The 20440-nt window shown below is 29.7% G+C and overlaps 1 protein-coding gene across 1 annotated transcript in view; it reads right to left on the bottom strand.

Annotated features, from left to right (window-relative positions):
- Positions 1-20440, bottom strand: part of LOC111635812 (clathrin heavy chain 1) — an 82123-nt gene that overhangs the window by 18338 nt on the left and 43345 nt on the right. Inside the window, exons 2-11 of the mRNA XM_023380906.1 lie at positions 19181-19388; positions 18966-19115; positions 12596-12714; positions 8503-8664; positions 8316-8429; positions 8069-8242; positions 5477-5674; positions 5198-5398; positions 5032-5124; positions 4536-4718 (exon numbers count right to left, since the gene is read on the bottom strand). Of these exons, the coding sequence (XP_023236674.1) occupies positions 4536-4718; positions 5032-5124; positions 5198-5398; positions 5477-5674; positions 8069-8242; positions 8316-8429; positions 8503-8664; positions 12596-12714; positions 18966-19115; positions 19181-19388 (1602 nt within the window). The remainder of the gene's footprint in view (positions 1-4535; positions 4719-5031; positions 5125-5197; positions 5399-5476; positions 5675-8068; positions 8243-8315; positions 8430-8502; positions 8665-12595; positions 12715-18965; positions 19116-19180; positions 19389-20440) is intronic.

Raw genomic sequence — 20440 nt, forward strand, 5'->3', positions numbered from 1 at the left:
AAATTAGAATTCAGTACATTTTTGTTATCATAGTAATTATTGCAAGTACAGTTAAAGAATCAATGTGTAATTGAACTTTTGACGTTAAGAACAGTTCTTTTATAAAGAACAATTTGGAGCTGAAATGTAATTATGTTTAAAAAAATCTTATAAATTGTAATTTAATTAATTTTATTGCAAAATATCCATCAAATTTCAAAACTTATAATAAATCTAAAGTACAAGTACTACTAAAAACCACTAATATCCTGTTTCAAATATTAATTTTCATACCTGATTAATATCAGCCAGTGGTTCCTCATCTTGTACCAACATTTGTGCAAAGGATGTTCCTTGATCAGGGTTGATTCTCATTACTTGTCTTAAGAGTGTAATATAATCAGGTGTGTAACCTACTTTCTTAGCATAAAGAACTATTTTTTGAAATTGTCCTGTTTCAGCAAAACATTGTATAACCTATTAAACAAGAAAAAATTCAAATGTTATTCAATTTATAAGAAACTCAAATATATAATAGTAAAAAATTTTTTATAAACTACAGATTTAGTATAGCTTTGATTTACATTGTTGAGCTACTTTAAAGTAATAAGGAAAACTTTAATTTTGAGAAAAAAATTAAAAGTAGATTCCATTTTTTTGGTTGAAATTTTTATTTACTCTAAGTTTTATATGGCACTAATTTTAAAATATTTTGCACAATTATTTTAGGTTACATAAAGACAAATCATTACGCTTTGAGTAATTAAAATTTAAGTATAAAAATTCTTACTTTATTTGGAACGTTAGCTCTAAGATACACAGATAATGCTAAAGTTGGATCAACTTGTTTAACAAGATCACCAAGTTCTTCACTACACTCCAACTATAAAAAAGAATTTAAAAATTATGCTAATGTCATTTCTAGCTGAGAAAAAAAATTAAAATATCAGACNGACTGCATTAAGCCAGAACGGGCCTGCATTAAGTTTTCATGTGCCCCGTACAGCGTTCCTACAGTTACTCTTCCATTTCCTTTGCTGAATAACATAACTACCAAAATGTCTCCCCATATAACATGCCAAATTTCAAATGCCATTTATTTCAAGGTACATTTTTTGATTTCTTGTTAAAAAAATTTGTAATTAAAGATTTTTTGTTAAAGTCATGCTGCAGTTTCTGTACTTCTCTTGTTCTCTCCATCACACTGAATTTTCTTTATAGTGAATTGATTACTCTGGTATGAAGTTTATGTATTACCCTTATCCCGAGATAACTTGGGTAAGTTCCATAGAGTTACATAAAACTCGGGCATTTGGACCCTCTGAAAAAAAGTTTTTTTTTTTATTTTTGGATGTTTTTTAAGTCTCCAAATTGTTTCAAAAATTTTTTCTTGCGCGAAAAAATTTTATCACAATTTTAATCTACCTTTAATGCTGCACGATTAATGCTTAATTGTTTTTTAATGCGATTTTTTTAAATCAAATTTAAATCATCATTCTAAAGTTGTAGTGCACAGATTTTACTTCGGTAAAGTTATTTAAAGTTAGTTTCTGATGTCAAAAATGACCTCCAATAGTTTTTTAATTTTTTTAATTGATTTTATTATATATACGTTTAATTAAGTTGGGGGGGTTGGAAATTGCAATAAAAAACTTAATTTTTGAAAAATATTTAAATATATATGGCCAGTTAGTATTCATCCTACTTTAAACCCTTCTCCTCCTGAGACTTCTGAGAATGTCCCGGGAAATCCAACACCAGCTGTTCTCAAGGTCATCAAGCTGTAAACACAATGACTCATCGGTGTCAGATTTCACAGAAAGGGGAGACAATGGAAGTTAAAACTTTGAAGCTTTCTCTTCAAAATTAATGCATTTCTTTCATTTTTTCAATTTTAAAAATACTTTTTATGTTTAATTACATTAATATTAAAAATTTCTGTGTACCCAAAGAGTTAAAGGATCATTGCACTGAAAATGCCCAGTAAACTTTGAATAGTTCAGCACTAGATATTCCCAAATAGAGTTCAGCTTTGATGGTTCACTTCAATGACAGATTATTTTATATGAAACACTATACAATAAGCTGGAATTCTTGAGGAATGTGCTTTAGGAAGTATAATACAAGTCCTTCCCATTGTTCGAGCAGTCGTTTTTCTGCAGGACCAAATGTCTGTCATCTAGTTGATGAATACTTCATAAATTTGTTGCATGGCAAATTAAGTTTCTCTGGAATTTCTATGTATTCATCTCACCTAGAGAGCCACCCATCAAAAAATCTGTGTGTTGCTATGATGAGATCACCACTATCTCTGCCCAACTCTTTCAGGCCTTTCAAAAAGGCATTGTGGATTGTATGAATGCTGCAAGTCCCTATGTTAATAAGGCCTTTTTTTGCGATTTGTCACAATTTCCTCATTTATGTGAGAATACTTTTTTTGTTTACGTTTGGCCCATTGCATCCGTCATCAGTAATTTATTAAGAGGTAGATATGCATCTTCAATTGCCAGTATTATTTTTGATTTAATTGTTTCAGCATCTGCATGCCCAATAAATGAGGTCTGGAGATGCCTGCAGATAACTTCCTGTTGTTCCTCTGAACAGTATCTAATCAGTATTTGCAGTTATTTTCTGTCTTATACATTGCATGTCCCATAAGAAATGATGCACAATAGTCATAATATAGCATCTACCATTTGATTAAAGAAACATGGGGCCAAAGCTTCAGTGATTAAGTACAGTAGAACCTCTATTATCCGGACTAATTGGGGATGAAGGTAGTCCGGATAAGGAAAAATCCGNACCTGAAATTACTCTCACAATACAAAATTTGTTCATCTATTCAAATTTTCAAATTCAAATGGATTAGACTTTTATGGATTAAATTGTTTATAGATTTAATGAAGCCATACGATAATGTCAGAACATCAAAACTATGGGAGACATTAAGAGATAAATATTAACAACACACTTATTAAAAGTAGTTAAAGAATTATATAGAGAATTCATAATGAAAATAAAAATTAGAAAAAAATGTCAGAAGTATTTATGGTATCAAAAGGACTAAGACAGGAATGTTGTATCTCACCAACTTTATTTAAAATCTACATAAGAATATTGAAAATATGGAAAAAGAAATGTTGTAATATGGGAATAGATATTAACGGTAAGCCAACGTTTACATTGAAATTTGCAGATGATCAGGTGTAATGGCCAAAGATAAAAATGATCTGGAATACATCACAAGAAAAATAAGAGAGGAATATTTTAAAGGAGGTTTATATATAAACATGAGTAAAACAAAATATTTATGCATAAGAGGGGCTAAAACAGACATGGAACTGAAAAAAGGAGAAAAGATTGAGGAATGTGAGCATTACAATTATCTTGGAATACAAATTTATCAACATGGGAGAGATGCATTAGAAATTAATACAAGATTAGCACAAAGTAAGAGAGCAGTTAAAAGATTAAATGGAATATGGTGGAAAGCATTCTATTATACGGAGTGGAGACATGTAGAATGACTGGGGAAGAGAAGAGAAAATAACAGTTGAAATGGATGCATTGAGATCATGCAGAATCTTGAAAAGAGAAAGAATAATGAGAGGATCAAAGACCTAATGGGATTGAAGGAGACTGTTTTGGAAGAAATACGGGGAGGAAACAACTTATTTGGTTTGGACATGTGAGAAGGAAAAAATTGATGAGAGACTCCCAAAAATGTCAATGGAATACATTTCACAAAAAAGAGAGGGAAAGAGACAGGTGAACTTGGTACAATGGAGTAAAGTTAGCATGTAGTGAAAAAGGGATTAAAGAGGAATGGTGTATGGATAGAGATGATTCCTGGAGGTAAGAAGGCAACATCAGACACCATAAACCAAATATAGATAGATATATATCTATCTTTCCAGCAAGAAAAAGCATGTGAACACAAAGTGTTATGGTGGTTGAACAACTAACAGAATATTTAACTCATACAAGATAGCTTATAATTTGTTTAATGAGTTTATGAGATTTCATAGTTTTATAGTGGCAATCAATGCATAGTACCATTTATTGTAATTACATTTATATTCTTAGTCATCCATCTGTCAGAATATCACATGCAAGTATCATCCTGTATTTGATAACCTGCTTTAGTATTTAGTTTTTATTTGGATTCAAGCTTAGTTTTTATAAAAACAGAAAAGTGGAAAATTCTTATTCCCATATGAAACCTTTATTTTTTTCATTGATTATATATAGTAATTATTAAAATAATGGTTTTGTTTCTATACAAATTAGAATTCAGTACATTTTTGTTATCATAGTAATTATTGCAAGTACAGTTAAAGAATCAATGTGTAATTGAACTTTTGACGTTAAGAACAGTTCTTTTATAAAGAACAATTTGGAGCTGAAATGTAATTATGTTTAAAAAAATCTTATAAATTGTAATTTAATTAATTTTATTGCAAAATATCCATCAAATTTCAAAACTTATAATAAATCTAAAGTACAAGTACTACTAAAAACCACTAATATCCTGTTTCAAATATTAATTTTCATACCTGATTAATATCAGCCAGTGGTTCCTCATCTTGTACCAACATTTGTGCAAAGGATGTTCCTTGATCAGGGTTGATTCTCATTACTTGTCTTAAGAGTGTAATATAATCAGGTGTGTAACCTACTTTCTTAGCATAAAGAACTATTTTTTGAAATTGTCCTGTTTCAGCAAAACATTGTATAACCTATTAAACAAGAAAAAATTCAAATGTTATTCAATTTATAAGAAACTCAAATATATAATAGTACAAAATTTTTTATAAACTACAGATTTAGTATAGCTTTGATTTACATTGTTGAGCTACTTTAAAGTAATAAGGAAAACTTTAATTTTGAGAAAAAAATTAAAAGTAGATTCCATTTTTTTGGTTGAAATTTTTATTTACTCTAAGTTTTATATGGCACTAATTTTAAAATATTTTGCACAATTATTTTAGGTTACATAAAGACAAATCATTACGCTTTGAGTAATTAAAATTTAAGTATAAAAATTCTTACTTTATTTGGAACGTTAGCTCTAAGATACACAGATAATGCTAAAGTTGGATCAACTTGTTTAACAAGATCACCAAGTTCTTCACTACACTCCAACTATAAAAAAGAATTTAAAAATTATGCTAATGTCATTTCTAGCTGAGAAAAAAAATTAAAATATCAGACATACTTTGTCATCTTTCAGCCATTTTTCTAGTAACTGTTTTCTTCCCTGTTGCAGGACGGGTCGACATAATTCCAAAGATTCAAATTTATTTAGCTGCCCCTGATCTAACAATATTCCAAAGTACTGAAGTAATGGTGAAGTTTGTCCTTGTTGAGTGGGTACTTGTTGGAATCTTTGAATAGTTTGAGGAGTTCGTAAAATTCCCTATATAAGAAATATATAGTTAAATTCTCTAAATCTAATTTTGATAGTTACTATTAATATATATTCAACAATATTTACTTTAGGTGCATTGGCAGCAACTTTAGCAGCTTCAGCATACTGTGCGCCAGTGAAGAGTGAATTAAATTTACGAACAAAAAGTTCTTCTGCACCAGAAAGGTTATTTCTTACAGCCATCCTCAATGCCAGATCAGGATTTTGCAGAATATTATTGATATATGGAATAATGCTTTCTTCTTCCACACACACAGACAAGACCTATGAAATATTTCAAGTTGTATTCAATTTTTAGTTTAACACTGTATTAGAATATGATTCATAATGATATACAAGATCTTACACATCTTAATTTACATCTACATTTGTTCATATAAATTAAAAAAAGCGCTATATTTGCATATAAGCCAAAATATTTGAAATTTTCACTTCATTAGAAGACATTCTAAGTATTTGATTCTATTGTAATTTAATTTTATGAAACAAATTAAAGCTTATAATTTTTAAAATTATAAAGTTATGACTTAATATCAAACATTTTCCTTAGTTTTAATGAAAAAGGAAAAATGCTAAAAATACATATTGAACAGAAAAATTTGATGTCTTATACAACTTACACCAATCAACTTGCTTGAACACCTTAGCAAATTTTCATGTATTAAATGTACAAAAGGAAAATTACTCTCTTCATACAGCAATGCTAAAATTAGTGACTAAATGATTTTGACTCAAAATGCACAAACAGATACCAGAACAAGTTCCTTTTTAAAAAAGTTGGAAGGATACTATATTTCAAAGCCATTCTTTTTATGGCTACTAACAATTTTATTTAAAATACAAACTTTTTAGAAAGACATTTAAAAACAACTATGCATTTGTTTATTTTTCAAATACTCTATACAAATGCTGAAAGGTACAGAACTTTGTGTGTCTGGAGTTAAATAGTTATCAGCTTAACATACATAAGTATAAACAAGTTTCAATTGTAATTAACACTTTATTGATAACAGAATTATTTTGATTACTTTTTACAGTGGAACTTTGGCATTATTCCAATTTATTGATAATTGGACTTAACTCCAGGGAACTATTTTTCGGAAGTATTTCAATGTTTATTAGTTTAAACAGTTAATAATGCATAATACTTAAAGATATGAGAAGTCCTTGAAACTAAATACCTTTAATGTTCCATTCTGAAAATGAATACTAAACATTTTGCAATAGACATTGTAATTAATGTTTTTGACCCATTCAATGAATATAAAAATTATGTAAAAACTTTATTAAAATGAAGACTAACTGTGCTATAATACAGGCATTTTTTAATATATTGTAATTTGAACAAATATAGTCTCATTGCATGTAATATACTTAACTAGCACAGTACAGATTTCAAATAATTTTCAACAAATAGTGGTTATATTATTGAATTCATTTCATCTAATCTGGACCAAAGTTTGTATGAGTATTGCTTAGACTAACCATGTACTACCCCAATATTTTGGGGTAGTACATAGCTTACATGCCTTTACATATAGCAGTATCTTTTAGCACAAAGTTTCAAGCACAATGTTTTATCTTTATTCTGCAATCCTGAGTAAGTTTTTTTTTGCACTTGTTATAAATACTCAGGTCAATAAATGCAAATTTTAGCAAAAATGATTATTGTTAGTTTGGATTGTTGTATAATAATTTAGTAGTGATCTAAAAATAAATGAATTTTAACTGATTTTGAAAATGTCACTGAAAAAAATGTTTCAATTGCCCAAAAAAGTGCAGAAGCCAGAGGAAAGTTCATTAACCTATCCAATGTTGAAATTTTTATCTGTTGCCTGTGAGGCCATGTTGAATTTTTGTCAATGTTTAAAAAAAAATTTTTTTAGGCTTAATAATAATTGTGTTTCCTGTGTCGTTACAAAATTTTTTTTTATGTTGCACAAACAAAATATATTGAAAAATATAGAAACAAAAAAAAATTATATTTCAAAAGTTCATTTTAATATAAAAATTGTGACACATAGCGACATCTAGTATCAAAAACATTCTGATGTAGACACAAAAATATTCGGGATCACCCACGCAGGTCAATGAGGTCAACACGAATATTTTCGGGAACAATGCAGGACAGGTTAAGAAATAGCAAAAGTATCGAAGATCATACAGATCGAAGATCTGTCTTGAACAAAAACTGCTTGAAAATGTATCAATTGAGAACCAAACTGAATTTGCATATCCAAGCACAACTTCCATAAACTTACATAACGTACTGTACAAGTCCATTGATTCTATTTGAAGCAAATCAGGGAGTAATGTACCCAGTGGAGTTTTAAACTCCTTGGAATCACCAGTTGGATTACCACCACCTAAATTAGAGGTAATGATGAGCACCAATAATGCATTTGTGAAAATTGGACTCAAAGTTATGCCATGGGATAAGCACAATGTTTTCTTTTTGTTCTGCAATCCTGAGTAAGTTTTTTTCTTTGCACTTTTGTTATAAATACTCAGGTCAATAAATACAAATTTTAGTTACTAAAACCATTGTTTTTAATCACTCAAAAATCTGAACAAAAACCGGGCACATGTCACTAGTAGTAAATATAAAAGCAGTTACTTGGTTTAATTTTACACTACTTTACAAAGTTAAACTCTTACCTGTCCTTTCCTGTTAACACCAATGATACCAGAAGAAGCATCATGTGGTGCAGTTACAAAGATAGTGTCTGCTGTGATACGGTTCATATAAATACAAATTCCACTTTCTAAATCATAAAGATGAATATATCCATATTTTGTTATTAAATAAATTACATCATGTTTTGGACTAACCTAAAAAGAAATTATTTAAGTGTAAGAATATTTATACTTTATTCCACTAATATAAAATAAAGCATATACATACTTGCATAGCAACAGGAAAATCATTCTGAGCTTCTGGAGGAAAAAACACATCAACTGCTTTTTTTGGATATGGCTGATTACCAGCCGGAGGTTGTCCAACCTCTATTATGTGCAGCTAAAGAAAGAAAATAAACGTTAAAAGATTAAAATGTTAAAAAACAGGTATGTATTCTATTTCAAAGTTATACCTTTCCTCCTTGAGCAGATCTCACAGCAAAACAGAATAGAGTAGATATTTCCGGATTTCCTTCTAATTTAAATTGGGCAAATGCAGCTGCATGACCTTCAATAGGCTGACTTACCTTCCTTTCTACTGAATATAATTGCATGGCACCTACTACTCTATTTTGCTAGAGGAGAAAAAATAGTTGATGGCCATCATAAAATAATTTTTGGTTTGCTTTAAGAAATTTTACACACTACATAATTTACAAGTTTAAAAATCACTACAAAACAGTAATTAACTGATTTTATGATAACGCTAATGGAAAATTATAAAAAATTATTATAATGTACTTTTCCATTAGTATGATTGCAATTAATAGTTTTCATTATTACAAACTTTCACTGAACTTGTAAGTTATCAATAGTTCAGTGGTTTATCTTTAACTTAGATTAAGTTAAAGTTAACTTAGTTTGCTAATTAGCTTATATTTTGATCTCCAAGTATTTCCACCACAAATTATTTATTTAATTATAGTCCCAGCAGCAAAAGTAAACATGAGTCAGTCTGAGCTGGAAGGATCTATTTCAGATGAAAAGTAAAGGGAGAAGGGACAATAATAAAATTTGCAAAAAAGTGAAACAATTATTTATGATAAAAGATACTATAAAAACGTTTTTAAAATGTAAAAAGCAGCTGAGAGAGATCAGATCCACTCCTTCCATCCAACAGATAGACATGATTCAGACTGAGCTCTATCCCTTACAAGTTACTGTTGTCAGTACAGTGAAAGTTTGATTTTCCAAACACTGAGTAAAACTTCCATTGAACAAATTTCTAAGTTTTTTAATAAATTTTTTATTATAGCTGATATTAATGCAAGTTATTATACTAAAATTTTATAAATGAAGATAATACACTAATGGTGATAGCAAATTTATTCCTGTTTAAGAGTAAATAATCCAATCCAGACATTTTAAATCTAACTATATTGAAAGTACTTGCATTAACTAGATAATTTATGTAACTTCATACCAGTTTTGTTAACAAAACAATTTTTATAAAATTATAGGAAACATCTCTGCATTGTCAGCACAAAATAAATTATATATAAAATGCATTTAGGCCTTCTGCATATACAACTCCTTATAATTAACAGGTTAAAAATTCATCTAATTGGACTTAGGTGAATAAATATGAAAACCAAAAATGAATCCTTAAAAAAAAATGATCAATCAAAATACATAAGGATAATAAATTTTACTGATTAATATTAAAATATTCCATTTTTATAAACAAAGATGAGTAAATTTGTAGCTTTTAATTCAAATAAACAATTGTTTCTTAACATTCACTAAGTTGAGTTTAATATTTTGATATATGAAATTATTTAATAATGATTTAAAAAAACCTCAAATAAAATCAAATTAGAAAAGTTTACTATGCATAGAGAATTCAATTCAAATATTCTACAAAAATTATCTGGCTAATCAAGTTACAGAAAAAGTTTAGTGTTTGACATTTACACTTTTAGATAATATAGTGAAACCTTCCTAAAACAAAATGTTTAAAACTTGCCTAAATGGAAAAAATTTGGAATGGAATAATTTTTTAATGTTAAATTTTTATGTTATGCCAGAAACCTCTAACACTAAAACAAGAGAGGATTTTAAATATGATGAATGTAATAAGGCAAAAATTAAAATTTTACTTATGAACATAGTAGTAAAATCACTTCCATACATCACACAGAGCATGACAAACTATTCTTACAAGTGTGAGCCTTTCAGATACAAAGATCATGTGATGAACAAAGTCTTTGTTGAAATTAAAAAAATAGAATTGTGTACTTAAGAACTGAAAATTTAAGTTTAAAATAAATTCCTGAGAACAGTTCAAAAACAAGCAATGAACTGTATTCACTGAAAACAATGAACATACAGTAAGAATGTGCCAATTTTTCTTATACAGAGTAGCAACTAACTAGTTTTGAGTACTCAACAAGTTGATTAACATTATTACTACAGAAATTGTAGGATATTTCATGTTTTCTAATTAACTAACTCAAAACTCTTCCTATAATGAAATAACTATATCAACTCCTCAATCCTTGGCAAATGCAGCATACAAACAGATTTTCTACATTAACAAAATTTCAAAATCATGGTAAAATTCTATATTATTTCAAATTCCTGTCATTGATGTCTGACATGAATGGCAAGTTTGATCTACCTACTTACCTAAAATATCTATTTTAGGAAAGGTTAAAGACACTAGCTCCAACTACCTTCAATTATGATGATTTAACATACACATGGCAGTTTCTAGATCCTGCAATTTCTCACTTTAAAAAGAAAATTTGCAGCTATAAAACTTCAGCTCTGCTGAAAGGATTGTTCAAAAGGTGTGATATGGATGGATGATAAAGACTCTTAAAATTTCACAAAAAAATATATTTATAGTATTAGTAATAGAATGTTTCTGATGTAATAAAAGTGATTTTACTATAAAAATGAACTTTTTATACTAGATAAATATGGGACAATTATCTGATATGAAGGAAAAAAAATACTAAAACCTATTCAAAGTGAAAATCTGCCAAAATACAAAAAAGTTTATATCATGTGAACATGATTCCTGATTACTTATACAGTAAAACCTGTGTAATCAAATGGTTATAAATGAACTGAACTAAAAGCTAACTTTCATGACTTTAGAACTATCATTTTTTGACAATTTAAGGTTTTGGTCATCCAAATCAAATTATTGACAATGTCCATTTAAAATGGATATGTCATGTTTGATTATGAGAAGGAAAGTGAAATATCAAACTAGTTCCATAAATTTCACAGTGTTTCGTAAACCTAGAAAGGACAAGTCTGGGTATATGGAGATAACTTTATAAGATCTGTAAACAGGAGATGAAGCAAATTTTGGGGTCACTGGCATGTAAAGTCTTTAAATATTCCAGAGCCACATCTGGGTAATAGAAGCTCTTGGTCAAGATTCCTTAAGTAACCTATAACTTAATTAACAATTTTATAAACTGACATTATTCAATATTTTAAGATATTATATTAAATGTTTTGATATAGAAAGTTAATTAAATTATATTATAAACAACATTTATCTTCAACTAAGAACTGAGTTAAGTCTCTTATAATTTAGAAAAATCAACTTCATTAATGTATTTCATAATACATTGAGTAATTAATAAAAATTGCTTAAGGCTAACCACTTAAATTTTGAATAAAGAACTAACTTATTCAGATTAAAACATAATTCAACAAAAATATTGTACACTTTGAATTTATCTTGTTTAAATGTATTATTGTAATATTTATTATGAAGTTCTCCATATCTGTTTTTAAACAGCAATTGTAAAACACTTCATAAATCTGGCTTTTAGGAAACTGAAATAATTTTTTGGACTAACTTTGCATATTTGTACTTAAAGTTTTTATAAATTTTCCATAAAACTGAAGATGAAAAGTGATAAATTAACATCAAGCCTATTTACATTCAATGCATGTCAAAAAGATTGTTTTGGATTTTGTATTATTATTTATGAATAATTGAGTTGTCCAGAAAAGGTTTTTGAAAAAAATTTTATTCAAACTACTTTTGAATGATAGAATTAGTCAGAAAAGTCAATTCTGAGCATTTTTTAAAATTTACTTTCAATTTCTCTATCCCCATTTTGAGAACTAGAGTTTTTGTATATATGATATGAAGAAATTCTCAATTAGAACAAAAATTTTAGAACATTAATAGCAAATTCATTGTGATAATAGGCTTGTGATAAACTATCCTGACAAGATCCTGTGAATTATCCTGACAAAGCAATTTTTAATAAACAAAAAGTGTTTATTTTGATTTAGTTGCCTACTTTTATTCAGCCAATTACTCTCTACAAATTACACGAGAAAGAAAAAACAAAAACATTCTTAGAGTACTGTACATCCTTTCCAATTCAAGATTTTGTTAGCACTTGAGATTTTTGATGTTGACATTATAACTCACAATAACAAAATACACACTTTCCAAGAATTATATTATGATCTGAATCTACAATATATTGTTATAAAACTTAAATTCAAAGATTTAAGTGAACTTACCTGTGCTGATATGCCTATTAATAACAGCCACTGAAGTTTATGATCTGTTCTGTAATTTATTATTTGACATCCATTTAAACTTGAATGTCTATCAAACATCTTTGATGGTTGAGAATCTCCTAGAATTGTATAATAAAACAGAGATAAAGGATATATATATATATTTTACATTATTGATAAGAAAATTCATGAACAACAAAAATTTAATATTTAGCTTCAGATCTATTAGAATACATGCCATCTAAATACTCACAATTTAGAAACTCCATCTTATTTCAAAACTTGGATAAAATGGGGTTTTTGTAAAATAAATTATATATATATATATGACAATAATACACACAGAAAAACACAATATAGTAAAGTTAAATCCATTTTCAATTTGTTAAGCTGGATGTGTGTATATGAGTTACATTTAATTTTGTAAATCATTTTGAAACTTATTAGATGATTCTTATTGTATCTAATTATTTAATTTCATTTAAAATAATTAGAAGTAAAAATGTACCCAATTTCACTTTTCTCATAGTAACACTCCTCTTTGCCATTCTGACTACTTAACTTACCTTGGTTATTTTCTAAACTGTTTTTATACTTGAGAATGAAATTGCCAACTTGTCAAGTTTTTAAATTTTTATTAAAAACTTTGATTTTTGTAATTTTGTTACTAATAGAAAAAACCATGGTCAACAAAATTTGGACAGGAGTACTAATGTCATTTCTTTTGAATTAAATGACAAAAACTTGTATAAGTAGACAAAGAAAAACTGATTGTCAACTTAGGTAGTTATTTCTGCATACAAACTCAATTTAAGATATTTATATGGTTATTTAAATTATTCAGAGAAAGGTGATGTGACATGAGAGACATAAGGAAATGTCAATATTAGTCTTTGTTAGAATTTACAAAGGATAAATGAATATATCTATACAGAATATATAAGGCTAAAAACTATTTTCAATTTGTTAAAGCACTAATTTTGTATACCAAGAAATTTTATAAGTTTTATATACAAGAAATTTATTTGCTTCTTTATTTTCCCTATCTGTAACTTAATTTCTTACAGCAAATATAAAAAGTAATTATAGTCAACAATATATTAATAATTAAATATCTAAATTAATGGTTCTCAACCTTTTTGAAGTCATGGAACACCATTCAAATAATTATAATGCAAAGAATTAGTATCACTATATTCAAAAATCAACAAGCAATTCCAGCTTACTATTCTCACAAAACAATAAAGCAATATATTAACACTTTATTGTATAAAATAGTAAACATTACTTTATAGACAATTCTACATGTAGTAGATGGAATAAATTTGCAATAAAAAGTTTAGAAAAAATTGTGGAATAGCTTAACCACTAATCCATTAACTACCATTATAAAATTAGGTTACATTTAAGATTTTTATTGATAGCTAAATATCTATGATCTATAAAAAGTTATTTTTTAAAACGTCCATTCACAAATATCAGTAACATTTCAAAGTTTCATGAAATAATACCAGTATACAAGTGTCAATGAACTCCATTGTATTGAATTTGAAGTATATCACACATGCCCAATACTGCTGTATTTTAGTCTTCTGTCTGATCACAGTACTGCAATTAAAATATTGTCATTTATATTTTTGATTTTCATTGACATTTTTTACAGCTGCTTATTTGAATGATGTTATTTGCTACATTTTATATAAAAATTCTTGTGTAAAAAACATTAATAAAATAAGCATTTTTATATTAAATAGATTTCTTAACTAAATAAAAGTGAAATTTTTTACAAAAAAAGGTAAAAACTTTATGCATCATTTTTATCAACTTCCACTTTTTTATGATGCATTTCCTCTTCATCCAAAATTATGTTGCTAATTCTATTCCAGTATTTTGGTCAGTGTCACACCAGTAATATTTGAGATGGCAAACTGCACATATCTGTACTGTATGTAGGCATCACTGACAGATTAATGCTATTGACATGTAAATAGATCTTAAATTGGAAAAAATATTTGAGTGCATCTTACTCTATATATAGGCCAAAGAGTGATTTTAGCTTAAATGTTGCCAAATGTTACTTCAAGCATTTAACATTTAAACCTAAAAAAACATGTTTTTGTTATATAGCAAAATTCACTTCTGACAAGGTACAGTACATACATGGCTTAAAGTCGTCATGGCAATGAAAAAGGTGAAAAAAGAGTTCACACTGAAAAAAAAAGCAGCAGCTAATAGTTAAAGTGGACTAAAAGAGGCATTATTAAAAAAACACAAACACACATTTTGTATCAATAACATTGCATATGATATTAGATTGATTTTTAATTGGACTGAAAAAATTAAATATGAAAATAGTTAGGCTGAGTTTATACTCCAGAAAATTGACCAGTAAGACTGCATTAAGCCAGAACGGGCCTGCATTAAGTTTTCATGTGCCCCGTACAGCGTTCCTACAGTTACTCTTCCATTTCCTTTGCTGAATAACATAACTACCAAAATGTCTCCCCATATAACATGCCAAATTTCAAATGCCATTTATTTCAAGGTACATTTTTTGATTTCTTGTTAAAAAAATTTGTAATTAAAGATTTTTTGTTAAAGTCATGCTGCAGTTTCTGTACTTCTCTTGTTCTCTCCATCACACTGAATTTTCTTTATAGTGAATTGATTACTCTGGTATGAAGTTTATGTATTACCCTTATCCCGAGATAACTTGGGTAAGTTCCATAGAGTTACATAAAACTCGGGCATTTGGACCCTCTGAAAAATTAAGTCTCCAAATTGTTTCAAAAATTTTTTCTTGTGCGAAAAAATTTTATCACAATTTTAATCTACCTTTAATGCTGCACGATTAATGCTTAATTGTTTTTTAATGCGATTTTTTTTAATCAAATTTAAATCATCATTCTAAAGTTGTAGTGCACGGATTTTACTTCGGTAAAGTTATTTAAAGTTAGTTTCTGATGTCAAAAATGACCTCCAATAGTTTTTTAATTTTTTTAATTGATTTTATTATATATACGTTTAATTAAGTTGGGGGGGTTGGAAATTGCAATAAAAAACTTAATTTTTGAAAAATATTTAAATATATATGGCCAGTTAGTATTCATCCTACTTTAAACCCTTCTCCTCCTGAGACTTCTGAGAATGTCCCGGGAAATCCAACACCAGCTGTTCTCAAGGTCATCCAGCTGTAAACACAATGACTCATCGGTGTCAGATTTCACAGAAAGGGGAGACAATGGAAGTTAAAACTTTGAAGCTTTCTCTTCAAAATTAATGCATTTCTTTCATTTTTTCAATTTTAAAAATACTTTTTATGTTTAATTACATTAATATTAAAAATTTCTGTGTACCCAAAGAGTTAAAGGATCATTGCACTGAAAATGCCCAGTAAACTTTGAATAGTTCAGCACTAGATATTCCCAAATAGAGTTCAGCTTTGATGGTTCACTTCAATGACAGATTATTTTATATGAAACACTATACAATAAGCTGGAATTCTTGAGGAATGTGCTTTAGGAAGTATAATACAAGTCCTTCCCATTGTTCGAGCAGTCGTTTTTCTGCAGGACCAAATGTCTGTCATCTAGTTGATGAATACTTCATAAATTTGTTGCATGGCAAATTAAGTTTCTCTGGAATTTCTATGTATTCATCTCACCTAGAGAGCCACCCATCAAAAAAATCTGTGTGTTGCTATGATGAGATCACCACTATCTCTGCCCAACTCTTTCAGGCCTTTCAAAAAGGCATTGTGGATTGTATGAATGCTGCAAGTCCCTATGTTAATAAGGCCTTTTTTTGCGATTTGTCACAATTTCCTCATTTATGTGAGAATACTTTTTTTGTTTACGTTTGGCCCATTGCATCCGTCATCAGTAATTTATTAAGAGGTAGATATGCATCTTCAATTGCCAGTATTATTTTTGATTTAATTGTTTCAGCATCTGCATGCCCAATAAATGAGGTCTGGAGATGCCTGCAGATAACTTCCTGTTGTTCCTCTGACCAGTATCTAATCAGTATTTGCAGTTATTTTCTGTCTTATACATTGCATGTCCCATAAGAAATGATGCACAATAGTCATAATATAGCATCTACCATTTGATTAAAGAAACATGGGGCCAAAGCTTCAGTGATTAAGTATCTTATTTTTTGATGTGACAATGAGAATTCTTTTGGAAGATTGTCTGCAACACTTGGCATTGATTGTCTCCTTTATATCATGACATGATAAAAATGAATAATTGCTGGCTGTCATTTTCATAGTCCATATAAGCTCTGCAATGTAAGCACCATCTTTTGCACTACAAAGTTAAAGCCCTGGTTGTTGCAATGATTGGTGTTCTGAACTGGCACCTGAGTCTACAACATTGCTCACACTAGCTACACTTTCAGCACTAATATTTTCACATTAAGACATCTGAGGGGCAATCGTCAGTCTTATCTGCTTGGGACCAAAGGCTTCATTGCATTTATTTATACGTTTCTTGCAGCCTGAATTTTGGAGGATTGAAGTATGGAGTGTGCTGGTTGCTATTTTGCTCCTGAACACACTTACAAAAATAAAATTCTACATGGAAAGTGAAAAAAAAAAGCTAAAAAAAGCAAGTTTGCCTCAGAAAAACGTAAAAAAGAGGAGCTATGAAAAAAAGCTAAAAAAGTGAGTCACTAAGTACTGAAGGTACCCAGTACCTTTTTTGTAGATTACATCCCATATATGTAAAATTTGATATGGAACAATATAGTAATTACACTATAGAAAGAATCAACTTGGACATTAACCAATGAGCATCAGCCATTGATCACTTAGCTGTGGCAGGTTACTACCTGTTTCTTCTATATTTGTTAAACATGTCACTGCCATTAAAAACAGTGTGACAAAAACTTCACGTTCTGGTATTGGAATACAAGGAAATTCACAATAGTAGTTGTTAAATCCATGATTCTTTAGTTAATGCATGCTATAAAAAATTAACATAAAAAAATCGTTCTGCCACTTAGCAAGAGAAAATAAAATGAATTGCCTGACATTAAGTGAAAAGTGCCATCATTAGGGAATGTCTAATTGGTTAATTGAAGCAACCTCATGCATGACATTTCAAATCAAGTCTTTCCACAGACTGTAAATGGTACTTATTTAACCACATGTTCATTTTCTTTTGTTACGTCACTTTAAACCAGGGCTGTGGAGTCAAAGTCGTGGAGTTTTGGTGTTTTAGACAGAGTCAGAGTCGTCAAAAATCAGCCGACTCCGACTCCTTTTTACTTACCAACTTATGTATATAAAGCAGAAAAGTATTGGAATCGTGTCAGATTTGACCCTCCAAGTTTTTTTGCAAATCTACACGTTTGGAGACCTCCCAAACCCCCTCAAAAAAGTCAATAAAGGGGAAAAATTCGCGCGCGTGTGTGTGTTGACGTCTAATTTGTTTAATTCTTTATTTTCTGTACTGAGATATTAAACAATATCTCATAATGGGTAAAGTTTAAGAAACTAAATGTGGCACTGTAGCTCGCGTATAAAGAGGCATTAATACTATTAAATTTTGGTTCTTAATTAAAGGTTGACAGGGTGAAGACATAAAAGTGGTCATGTGTCATCTCTTAATAAATATTTCAATCATTATTAGCGTACAAAATTTAAATAAAGTAGAATAAAACTAGTCACTACCCTCAAAGTAAGCTTTTTGTCATTTTATAATAGTACAGTAAAACCCATTAAGATGTCCTCGCCTAAAATGTTAGAATGGAAATGGGGACATGATTCAGTTCAACCACTTTGACACTTAATAACTAACTCCTATCTTAAACCACATGACTCCAATTCTAACCACTGACCAAGAAATTATTAGTTCAAACAGGGTGAACGAAATCATGCCCCACACACAGTCCAATATCCGCACATATAGAAAAAACCTCGAATCTTTTGCATATCTCAAAATTTCAAGGTGTCCTGAGCCCAAAAATGTAAAAATTTGGGAGGATCATTTTTTGACCGAGTGCTACACTTTCCCTCTGTTATATATAACAGCCGGAAAAGTAAAATTTATCGAATACATATTTATATATTACTTAGAGGAGTCTTTTAGCTTTGGAATAAAAAGTTTCTACATTCTATCTTTATTAGAACTCTATTGAATCTTTTATTCTGAAGTCATGTGATGACATCAGAATTTCCAAGTCTCTTTCGGTAACAAGTCCGCCTCTGGTCGGAGTTGGATGATAAGGAAAAGTCAAAGTCAGTAGATTTTTACGCAACTCCACAGCCCTGCTTTAAACCAAAATTCACATTTTGGCAATTGTGAATAAATTATTTGATTTTTCTTATTATGGAATAATAATTAACATTAAGAAATTTGCATACCTTCCATACTCCAATGAAACACGGCTGTCTCTGTGACCAAGGCAATAGTATTAACGTTTATCCACTTCCAAAAAACAACATCTTCATTCATTGTATGTGCTTTCATTTTGCTCTTCATTTCAATATTAAAGATCTGAAGTGTTCTCATAGCTAAAAATATAAATTTCTTTAATCTTTATAAAAGTCAAAAAGAACAACAACAACAACTCACAAACCTTTCAAAGCAATAACTTTAGAAGCTGGATTCATAATAGCAGAATCGGCAGAAATTGGTCTTCTGATAGGATTAGTAGGATTGCTCATATCAATAATTACTACTTGGGCAGATTCGCCAACTTTTTCTCTAACACATATGAATTTATCTGATTCCATTGTTAATGTATTAAAGCCAATGTTTGCAGCATTAATACCAATATTTGTGAGCTGAAATGAAAAAGCATAATTTTAAATAATTCAATGCAAATTAGGATATATTCTCCAACCCTTCATGAAGCAGGAGAAAGCATAAACTAGTACAATAATTTTAACAAATAATAGTAATGCCAAACAAACTGCCAGATTTTTTGAGTGCAATAGGACTAATTACATAATTTTGAACACCAGTGTACTTTAAGAGAATTTGCACATTTTGTCGAATTTCTAAAAAACTAATGGACACATTTTAATGAAATTTGGTATGTACACACAGTTATGAGAGATAAGAGTGTACTGTACAAGTCATGGTATGCACTCATGATTGTCAGTTAAGCTCATCAGTGCAGGAATATCCACAATCAAAACAAAATGACTAAAGTATGGTCACCTCTCACATTGCAACATCACACTGAAAACAAGGCAATTGAGTCCCCATGACATCCCATTTATGCAGCAATGCACTTTCAGCTCCTGGGTGGTTCTCTGAGAGAAATTGCAAGCTGCAACTGGCTTCCCAAGTGTCTCTCAGACATATTCAATAGGGTTTAGGTCTGGAGATCTGGCTGGCCAATCCATCCAGCAAATATCCTCACTTTCAAGATAATCATTGACCAGGAGAGACCTATGTTGTCATACATAAAAATGAACAGAGGGCCAACTGCACCCCTGAAAGTAACATAGGACTAAGATCTCATCCCTATATCTCTCTCAGCAAGCCTCTGTCACACACATGGAGAGATGTGCGGCCATCCAAACATGATACCTGCCCAGACCATAACACCCACTGCCATAGCTGTTCCTTTCTTGAATGTTGGAGGAAAGGAATCTGATCCCAGGTTCTCTCCAGATGAAGATGCATAGAGAATCCATGTCCAGGCTGAATCACAACTAGTCTGTGAAAAGAACTGTACCCCCACTGAAGTCTGGTTCAAGGCTGACATTGTCTGCACCATGCTAAATGTGCTCTCATATGCTGAAGTGAGTGGGATGCAAACAGGCAAAAAGCCCTCTCTCATGAAGCCTCTGGGAAACAGTAACTCTTGAGACTCTGGTTCAAGTGG

This window comes from Centruroides sculpturatus, unplaced genomic scaffold (assembly GCF_000671375.1).
Source record: "Centruroides sculpturatus isolate CEXI.00-Female unplaced genomic scaffold, Cexi_2.0 scaffold37, whole genome shotgun sequence".
In the NCBI taxonomy this organism is placed as follows: Eukaryota; Metazoa; Arthropoda; class Arachnida; order Scorpiones; family Buthidae; genus Centruroides; species Centruroides sculpturatus.